Source organism: Cynoglossus semilaevis, chromosome 19 (assembly GCF_000523025.1).
Source record: "Cynoglossus semilaevis isolate Cse_v1.0 chromosome 19, Cse_v1.0, whole genome shotgun sequence".
Lineage (NCBI taxonomy): Eukaryota > Metazoa > Chordata > Actinopteri > Pleuronectiformes > Cynoglossidae > Cynoglossus > Cynoglossus semilaevis.
The window spans coordinates 6616561-6627731 of NC_024325.1; the positions used below are offsets into that span (position 1 = coordinate 6616561).

The window sequence follows — 11171 nt, forward strand, 5'->3', positions numbered from 1 at the left end:
ATCATTTCAAAATATTAACCATTGACTCAATATTTTTCTCTAATGTGTTTTGGTCATCAAGTGTGACTTGTTCTTACCTTCTTAAGCTCATCTCATCAACGGTCATCTCGGAAAAACTTTCTTTTCTGTTGATCTTCAGGATTCAAACTGATTGATACCAAATCCATGTTCAAGGTTGTTCTGACAACATGTTTATTCCTTTAGACCTTCTGGCTGCTTCAAAATAAAAACTAAAGCCTTTTATGAAAATAGCAAGACTCGCAACTCTCAGCGGTTCCTCTGCTTCACTGCTCGGGTTTTTACTCCAGAATATTCAGCACTGAGGGATTGGGTATGGCAATGTCGTTTTATTTCTAAGGACTTTCCTAATCCATATTAATTGCAATTTGGAACCAGGTACGCTGGCCAAAACCTGGAGATAATGCATTGCTTCATTGCTGACTGATATCATCTAGAGTGGCCCAGCACCTCAATTATCCTGGACTCATGTCATCACTCTGCTGTATATGGCTGTCTTATCAGCTGGGGAGAATCTTAGTCCATAGAACGAGGACAGCAGGGAAACTCTGTGGACTTTTCATCACCCCTCAGAGCCAAACAGATTAGCATTGTACAGCCAAAGTCAATATCTTTACACCTGCTTTACATAGAGCCAGAGCCACATTTTCATCTTAATGGCTTCTCATGTTATAGGATATCTGAAATGAAACAGTCTCCCAGCACTGAAAGAACATATAGAGGTAACCACTAGTGGATAAGCTGACCTAGTGCTGTCTCATCAGTCTCAGGTTTGTTGGCCTTTAGTGTGATCTGGCTCGGATCATTTTATTCTCCAGCAATACAACAAAATGAACAGAAAGGTTAGCTGACAACAAATAACAACGTAGAATGCATCACTCTGATCCAGGAAATCACAGATTCTTCTAAAGGAAGTCTTTGCGGTCAAGGATACCACAGTAAACATCCTGTGAAGACCAAATCTGCTTCTGATGCCAGGTGTGACTAGTATACATACAGTACCACAGCGTCTCTAGGCGACACACACCGTACATGTAATAGGCATGCAATAGATGTGAAGCAATGCAAAGAGGTGGACTGAAAGTGTCATTGTGAGTTGTGTGAAAAGGTGAATGTACATAAATGAAAAAAAAAAATACAATTTGAAAAGTCATCAACATAATGTTTTACCTTTAGGAAAAACTACAAAGAGACGAAATGTGTCAACATTTGCTCGTGCTATGGAATCTAAACAAAAATTGTTTTGTATCAAAAACTTCGGAGGTTAATGATGAAACTCTTAAAAGCAAAAACTGTAGCAGTACTACATACATTATGTTTTTGTGACTGACACTTTAGAAACAACAAATTTAGGGCCAGTGGGCTATATTTGTCCTTGTCGCGCTACGGAGAGTTCAATGCCTCATAATCTAATTTGAACTAAAGGTCAGTTTATTTTCCAATTGCAGGGTTTAATTAAAGAACACAATCTTGCTGATAACACCATTGTCCAGCAAACCACAGTTTGAATTTATAAAAGAAATCACTTGTATCACAAAGAGCCCAAGTACCACTATTTGTACAAGTCCCATCATTGAAGCACCAAAGAGCTACAGGATATTTGGATCGAGTGCAGGATGTAAGCTGACGCTTCAAAATTACTATAGAAATTATACAGTATGAAGTCATTTCTGTGAAAATGAATTGCAAATTAGAATGTATAACAGTGTAAAGCAGTGAGTTATTTTAAATTTGCAACTGCGACAAAAGGGTACATATTCTACTATCTTCTCTGTATCTTTGCAAAAAGTTCATTAAGTTGAGAATCATAACAAATACACTAACCAAAAATAAATTTAAATCCTTTAACTTTATTTTTTAGCCTGCATTTTTGTGAATGACATTGAACACAAGGGGAACAACCAGTATTATTCACTGTTAGCTATGTTGCTCAGCCACTCATTCGTCGTGTTGCTGCAGATGTTTACAGAAAACTATGAGAAGGTCAAAGATCAGATGTCTGTGATTTCAAATGTAAAGTAGATAATCAAAACAGAGACAATTAATTCTCCTGTCTGACATTAAGACGCCTTCTTTATCATAAAAAATGATAAATGATTGATTGGATTATTGTGATGTGGCTCTTATAGCAGAGACAGGGATGTTGACTGATGTTTATGGTAAACAAACGAACAAATGTCATCTGTTTGAACTACTGCCACCTGATGGTCTGTTCAGATAAATGCTGCCGAGAGAGTGTGATTTTCCTAGTTGTCATTAACACATTATATAAAAGGTATCATTAAGTTTTATTAAAAAATGTTTTTGCATATGACAAAATGTGACAATCTTTGTGGGTCAAATGGTTTCATAGTCAGTAGAAATGAGGTCGCAGAAAACAATACATTAGTGTTGACCAAAACTCAGATCCCACCATACAGTCAAGATCTGAGGGGCTTTCATTTGGGCTGAAATCAATCTAGACTGAGTGCCGTCACACTGAGTCCTCTTTATCAGTTTGAGTGGCACACAAATAATTTAGCGTCTTTGACAAAAATGAAAGGACGGGTTTCTAGGCCTTTGTTGGCTAAAATGTCATCACCTGGCGATTATACAGGCAAGTCTTTGCATCATTCTGAGGGCTCCCTCAGAGAGTATCGCTGTTTAAGCTTCTCCTGCTGGTTGACATGGCTATTATACTGTATATATAACAAATACATTCATCCAAAGTAGGTGGAAGCTCAGTCGGTCTGGGCAAAAACACTGGCCACAAAATAAAAAAAAAAAAGTTAGACAAAAAAACAAGCATGAGTTATGAACTAACACGTAAAATTCTCACTTATTTGAAATGAAAATTTTTCATCTGTTGTGTCACTAGGATATCGTTGATGTGCTTATTCATCTTCACCACCCTCAACCAGCCAATATTTCCCATCACTTATTGTCCCACTGCCCACTTGTGGGAACTCAACAGAACTGGGTGTGAATGACCTCCAGGTGATGACACAAACAGTCACACATGCTCGATTTTGCCAAGGAAGAAATGGGAACCTCTGAAGCGGCTACAAAGAATTTCTCAGCAGCGCTATTAGAACAACATTTTGCTAAATGATGATCTACAAACTGGTGTTGAGTCACCTAATCTGAAGACTCCTGAATGGAGCTGAGTGATGGGACCACTGCAGTGCAGTCTGAAGGGGAAAAGTGGGAGGCTGTGCCAACTTCCTATCACATGGACTGTACTGTCAACGAATGGAACATCATCACAGACACTTGGGTTTATACTGTGTTTATAACACCTGCAAATTATGTAGATCATTGTTCTCTAGCAAGAACAACATACTAAGACAGACACAACACATTGATGGTGTTAATTAATTTGTGATTTTTGATTTTTTTTTTTTTTTTTTGCTTTAACATGTTACAACACTACACTACAGTTGGCAGCATTACTATATATTCAACAGATCCATTGTCCATAATTATGCAGTACTTCATTTTAAGTTGGCTCACATATGATTACTTGGTCGCGTTCCACAGACTACCATGAAGATCCTGAGGGATCCTGAGGGCAATTTCGAGTTATAGTTTGCTGTTTTCTGAACATTTATCTATATTAATAATTAGATCATTTGGATTTTTCACCATAAAAACAAGTGTGTTTTTGTAGGTGTGTGCTCTTTTGTTGTTTTTTCTCCCAATCTGCTGTCAAATTAAGGTTCAAATTAATTTTAACATGGTGACGTGGATCACAGTAGGTGACTGGGAATGAATTACAAAATCAGTGCATAAAGGATAAAGAGTACTTTTTACCCTGGTGAAGTACAGCGCCAATATACACACAAGACCATTTAGATTCACCCACACTATCTGTGAGAACAAACTAGTTGGTTTATTCTATCCATCTCTAATCCATGAGTATAGAGATATATTTTCTTTACAGGAACAGTATATTTATTTATTGATATATGTATTGCTCAAGTTAAAATATTTAAACCATTTTTGATTATACATTTTAAAAAATGGCTCCACTGTTTTGTAGTCTTTATTATTATTATTATCTTTAGCATTATTGCAAAACTTAATCGTCATTTTAAAGTATCCTAACTCAAATTATTCTTCCTCTCCCATAAACCAACGGCAAGGTCACGGCAAAGAACAATTGCTTACTTTAACCACTAGATGTCAACCGTGGAGTAATAATCAGTCCACGGCTGCAGGAAAATTGAGATGTCCTCTTTCCTTAGTCTTAAGTACGAGTGTAAGCTAAATTGAGAAAACCTTTTTAGATTTCACTTTACTAACGACTTTTTAAAGTGCATATGTGTCTATTACCACTTTTGGGCTAAGGAAAATCATTAACCAGCTCATGAATGCATTGCAGATGATAAAAGATTTAGCTTATTTTTTTAAATTAATATGATCTCCTAATTCATTATGACGCTTTATATAAATTTGAATTTAAATTTCTGGTGGCTGACAACAAAGTCATTTTCATTTTATTTTAAACTAATGTTCTTCAAATTTTCTGTATAGCGTATGTATGTCTAAAACATACAGTTGTTTTATTTTAATCTAGTATTCTGAAGGAAACACATTCTGCCACGCGAATTAATTAAACAGTTAGAAAGCTTAATTAGATATATTTAGATTAGATTATATAAAATTAGATTAGTGTATATTGGCATTACATTATGTCAAAAGGTAAACACTTGTAATTTACTGCTGTATGTGCATGGGTATAAATGAACGTTTATGGTGCAAAACGCATTTACTGCTGTATGTGCATGAGTATAAATGAACGTTTATGGTGCAAAACATATTGCCGATTCTATTTTAAACCTTTGTCATTAGTACCGATAGTGACGCCTTAAGATTGGGCTTTTATTTTGAAAATACTTGTCCAGGAAGGGATTCTATTTTTATTCTGTCTGTCTGGCCACGGTATGTGAGAAAGACTTGTACGGGAAGGGAAGAAGACGCTGTAGACGTGAGGGATCGTCCAAACCACTGGGTATGTCTCATAAAGGTTGAAATGTGGACGTTGCTAATAGCAGCACCAGTCCGTGTCTTTGATCAAAGTCAAATCTGTCGTCTGTTTGTGAGCTAAGCAGGCAGCTAAGCTAACTAGCCTTCCTCCCTGTTGTAATGTAATGCCTGCTGTCGTCTCTCTGTCTCACTGTCTCTGTCTCTCACACTTATCTCTAGTGTTGTCAGGTGGCTCACGGCATTTGAAGACGTACACTGTCCGCATTACCCCGACTTTTCCCCGCTGGCTTCGGAGACTTTTCTTTCTCTAGCTGTGACCGTTTTTTCGACCTAATTCAGGATGTCTGGACAGAGCATTACAGACAGGATAACCGCCGCACAGCACAGTGTCACCGGCTCGGCCATTTCCAAAACTGTGTGCAAGGCGACCACTCATGAGATAATGGGGCCAAAAAAGAAACACTTGGACTGTAAGTACACAATAACCTGTTTAAATATCAACCGTAAAGTCTTTCACAAAAAATAACGTCAACTATGGGATGTGATGTGGCTGTGAGGCCTGCATAGAAGCTACAGGCAACGGTGATGTTAAGGGTAACTTAGCCACTCTATTGCAGACCACTGTTAAAACAATAGCAGGGCTTTAAACATGTCACAACTCTTCTTTAATTCCTCTTTAAAAATGGCGACATCATATGATATTCCACTAGTGTGTTTATTACACGGTTTTACGTTAGCACCTTAACATTAGAAATGCTAATGAATGCCAACGTAAAATGCACTGGCTGTGCCACCGAGCAGCATATTATTTTGCTTTTATTATTCAGGACTGAAATCCTACAGTTTTCCCTTGGTAGTCATAAAAACATGCTAAAACAATGATGAAATGACAATAAATTAAGTACCAACAAAAAATAAATGTTTAATTTACTGTTTCTTATTAGTAACCCTGTGTTGGACTCCATGAAGTAACTCTGGTGTTGTACTTTCATCAACACGAAACAAAGTTTCATGTCAAAAACCTTAAAATTATAGTTATTTATTTTCTGCTGTGACAGTCAGGTGTTACCTTGTATGTGTGTCACATGACATACTTCTGCACAGTACTGACAGGTATGCAGGTGGGTCTGCAGCTGCCTTTTGCTCTGTCTTTATTTCAGAAAGTGACTGTGTGTGGTTGTGGACTTTGATACTCAGCACATAAGCAAGTGGCAATAAGGAAGGGTCATCCAGTCAGTTTCCTCTCTTTGAATAAAAGTGTTGATAATTTTGAGGCTATTATACATTTTAGCATCCATCTTGACTCGTTGACTTTTAATGCTCTTATTAGGTTGAACTACTGGTTAAATAATCCCGTCTCTTTGTTTCCACGCTAAGGTCATGATTGTAGAATTTGTTGACAAATTCAGTGATGTCAAAGGCATGACTGTCACTGTTAGTCATTGTTTGAATTGAGTATTCAGAGTCTGCATGTTTGTTGCAGTTCCTCTTTGGGATAAGGGATGTTTTTGCAGTGTTGTCTGTTCTTTGAGAACTTGACATTTTCACATTCTCAACTGCTTTGCATAATCATTTGACATCTTAGAGAATATGATATTTACACTTGACCTCAACATGGATCCGTGTTTGGTTCACAGACCTACAGGGATTTTGCTGTTTAGGTGACATATCGGCTCTCCTTATAGTGAAGAGTTTTCTATACACCAGGTATACATATATATATTCATCAGGGTTTGCAGCCTTATGCCTCAAGATCTGCTTTTTTATGAGGTTTTTCAAGATGATTTTAGTTCCTGGCAAGTTATTGGAGTACAGACAGAAGTCTGTAAATTTTGCACAACTTTAATATATTTTGAGTGGGATATATAACAGCACATAAAGCATGTACTCCATACTTTAGGCTGGGTCACAATGGATTATTGACCTAATGTGATTATTTAAAATTGGTTATATAGATTCTGGGAGAGAGGTTAAATAGTTTAAATAGAGAGATAGCTTTAAAAAAGTTTTTATACTAACAAACAAAATAGCACTTTTTCTAATTTAAATCAATGTTGTATCTTTTTTGTTCTCTGTAGTAATCATTTTTTCCATCCTACTTTTTAGTAGGAGTTTCTGACAATTTCCTGACAACAAATTATCAAAAAACTTTGTTTATACTGTTGTTACCATACAAATATCCTGTGGAAGTGATTCTTATATTCATCACATTGTCTTCATGTTGTGAGTTTATGCATTGGGGTTTTCCTAAGTTATCTTTCTATTTTAAACATTTCTTTGCAAGTTATCTTTCTATTTTAAACATTTCTATTTTCATTTAGTTAAGACTATTTTGGGTTCTGCCCACATCTGTCTACATTTCAAGCTTAACCCAGCAAAGCGGGCTCCAGAGTTGACAGCCTAGACAGCAGACGTGCAATCTACTTACAATGCAAATTGATCATTTCAGTTTAATTTAAATGGAAGGCTTCCATCTGTCATCCCTTTGTAAGGTTTTTAATGATATCTCTGCCCACACAAAGATAATTCAGGTATTCTTGTGTTGCTTGTCTGGGGTTTGAATAGTATGATGATTACCATGCTTTTGTTTGGATAAAATGGTTAAAATCCAGGTCAGACTTCTTGTTAGATGTTGGTCTGATCCGTCAGACATTGGAATTTAGAGACTTTCGGTCACAAAAATAGTAAAGAGCCCTTATTTATTACATCAGTAAATGATTGGTAGTAATGTGTAGACAGCTTTACACTCTGCAATTAATGAATGTTAAAAAAAAATCACTGCTCATTTTGGCCAGGTGTACCTGAGACGTAATGTCTTAGTTGAACTAACATTTTTATGTGTATGTGGAACAGCCTGTTTAACTTGGAACTATAGAAACACTGGTTTCTTAAAAACAAATTACATTTCAATCCCCTTTCCTCATTTTTAAAAATTTCAGTTCCGTGTTGACGAACAAGTGCTGCTGTATTTGAAGTTGTAACCTGTAATCAAAAGAAGCTTGAGTTGATGTGGCTGTATTCTATTAAGACAGTTTCCTGGTGACCTTTCTGTTTCCAGTGAAGCAAGTTATATGTAGCTGTTCTGTAAAGCTATTGAAGTAAAACTTCTCCTTAGTGATCCACATAGAGACCTTCTCCTTGGCAAGAATCTCACTTAGGTTCAAGTTATTTAAAGATAGCTGAAGGGGCACTTGTGTGTTGGACACACATTGCCCCCTGTGTTCCTACAGTCTGGATTGAAGGTGAGATATGGCCATCTACAATGCCTATGTTGAGTTCCTGATGGAACACAGTTCACATTCTTTAACACTGGTGTGCTAGTTAAACTCACTCACATAACTTTAAAGAGACTTTGCTGTTAGCAGACTAGGAAAAGTAAAGGCGGAAGAAATCAGCCTCTCCTTTAAGTGTATTTACCTTTGTGTTTAATTAAAGTGAACATGAAAGAACATAAAAAAAGCAACACTACTGAGTTGCAGCATATATTTGTTGGCTTATATTGGGTGTATGTGGTGACTTTGAAAACATCCATTGAATTTGAACCAGGGAAATGCTGTATGTTTGAGTTGTTATTGATCACTGTCTGTGGTAATTTAAAATATAGTCATCATTGTCAAATGTGTAATACAGCTTAACATAATTGGCTGCAGAGAAGTTCAGTGTAAGAGGGAGTGAGGGAGGGAAGGAGTGATAGAGAGATGAAAGTTGTGGGACATTTGGATAGTTGGTGTCACACTTTAAGAAGAAACTGTGAATCATGATGCTCTGTAGAAAATGGCAAAAAGGAATGAGTCTGCCAATTCATCTGTTTGCTCTGCCAAAAAATTCTGTCATGTGCATAGGTTACATCCAATATAAAATCTCCAATCAAAATTGTTTTACACAGTATGTTAATGTTTTAATTTGTTTGTTAATATTTTTTATTTGATCCACCTTTTCATTATGCACACGTGGAAGTGAATAGGTGACAGAAGAAGGTTAACTAATGACGCATCAAATGTTGCAGTATTACTTGAACCAGACAGCTGTGGTTCACTGCTTTCATAGTTCAGTGTTAGCGGTTTGCAAACCTTTGTGTTACATTTTCTGTCTCGGTTTCAGTGACATTTTTAATTTTCTCACAGGGGTAGTCATGTCTTATCATTGAAAGGGTTATAATGACTTTGTAGTCTTCACGCTGTGTGATCATCATTGAAATAAAAATTATGTTTACAGTTTGTTAGGTGTCACAAATTTGTCATGTAAATGGACATTGTTAAAAAAATGTCTAATGCTTTTAAGTGCATTTTTATGTAGTGAATCAAACCATTCTCAAATATCAAACAACTGATTTATGATAACAGTGCTCTGTTATCAGTATGTTTCACATGGGATTAATTCTCTCTTTGATGATGCCTGTGCATGCCTTGCATGCTAAAACTAGTAAAAGTAGAGTTTCTTCCTGAACCTTCACACAGTGGGGTTTTCTGACTGTATATTGTTTATCTGAGCCAATATGGCAGATGCAGTCTTATGAATCCGTACCCTTGCTTCCTCGAAGGTCTTTCTCATGGTTTCACCCTCCATATAGTTTCGTGCATGTAGCATGTGACTGCAGGGGCATCAAGTGACAGCCCTTTTAAAAGCGTGCTGATCTCTCTGTCCACCAGCTGTGCTGAATGGAGGGCACTGTGACTCTGAAAGGCCTGTGGGATTAACGGATGGCCGTGATGTGCGCTCTCCTGCACTACTCTGTGGTTTGTCAGTCATTTCTAATCAGAAACCAATGAAAAAAATGGACTAAACAATGTAAAGAAAGGTGTAAGCATGTTGTGATAATTACTTCATCAATTTATAAAACGTGTGACCTGGCTGTCAAAATTATCATGTTAGTTGCAATTTGTGAAATGAATTAGATTTCATTTTGTTTAATGCATTTCATTGTATTAGCAGAATGATGGGCACTAAATTGTATGTCAATGGGCAATAATATACAATAATACCACTCTCCATCTATTTAAAAAGCTCTGAAACACAGTCAATACACATGTTGTTAAAATTGATGTTTTGGTTTAAAGAAAAAGTTGAAAAATGTTCCTTTCAACCAAGCTTGAACTAAAAATATTCAATTTCAGGTCAGACGCCCAGCTTGCACCACACCTGCAATTGCAAGGCAATAAATAAGACTGCGGCTGACAAGCTAACTGAAACTATTGTCTGCTTAATGTTATTGAGGACAACGTGTTCACTTAAGTTTTACAAGTCACTGTCAACATGCACAGTAATGACTTACGTGGGTTATACCTTTCCATATTTTTCTTGACATTTTTATTTTAATATCTATCATTTTTAGCAAAATACTCAACTAGTTGTGATAACCCTACACATTACTAATAACAGTTTAACTAGTATCGACTGGTCAGTGCTGTTCAAACTCAACACTTGTCTTTGAGTTTGGACAGTTAAACCTTGTTAGGTCTTCTTTTAGTTATAAAGGGGTTAAACTGTACTTGAAAGTAAGTTCTTCCTAGAGCATAGGGAATCCAAGCTGATGAAATGTGAGATTGACTTTGATACTTATGGTGCATTTCCCGTCAATTAGTCAAACATTTCAGCTGGCTGACTGGAATGCCCTAAACACCCCGGACATCCTGTCAGAGCTTGAGTTTTTTTCCACTGCAGTTTTCTCCTCAGTCAACCTTATACTAACAGTAAAACAGGGGCAGTTCATGAAGTCATTGCTTGTTAATTATATATATAATTATATAGGATTTTTTGTTTCATAGATGTTTAGACTGGTCTACTGATCTGATCAGAGCTTAGTTTGTTTAAGATATAAACTAAAAATATCACAGCCACAAGACATTGGCTGAAACATTGGCTAAGATGAACACTGTCTCCTTCATTGTATTTAGTCTGCCAAACAGCTAATAGCTGTTTGCTGACATCACACTGTCAAGACAAATGGTGCAGATAAATATGAACAGAGCAGTTTTTCTTTCATTCATTTCTGTCATTTACCGCTATCAGTTTTTGCAGATATGACTGCAGCCACTGAGAACACGTGGAGTTCATCATCAGTACATGTCATCCTTAGTCAGTTTTGGATTTGCATTGGGAAGAATCCTCTTTCACGCTTCCTATATCCAGAAGTCTTTTAGATATATTTAGAAACCTTCATCACCATATATATATATATATATATA

General features: G+C 36.5%; 1 protein-coding gene across 15 annotated transcripts in view; it reads left to right on the plus strand.

Moving 5' to 3' along the window:
* Nucleotides 1-4869: 4869 nt before the first annotated feature.
* Nucleotides 4870-11171, plus strand: part of picalma (phosphatidylinositol binding clathrin assembly protein a) — a 29584-nt gene continuing 23282 nt past the window's right edge. For all 15 annotated transcript variants that reach the window (XM_017041766.2, XM_025065470.1, XM_025065467.1 and 12 more), the window contains exons 1-2: nucleotides 4870-5011; nucleotides 5206-5456. In XM_017041766.2, coding sequence (XP_016897255.1) covers nucleotides 5327-5456 — 130 coding nt within the window. In that variant the 5' untranslated portion in view covers nucleotides 4870-5011; nucleotides 5206-5326. The remainder of the gene's footprint in view (nucleotides 5012-5205; nucleotides 5457-11171) is intronic.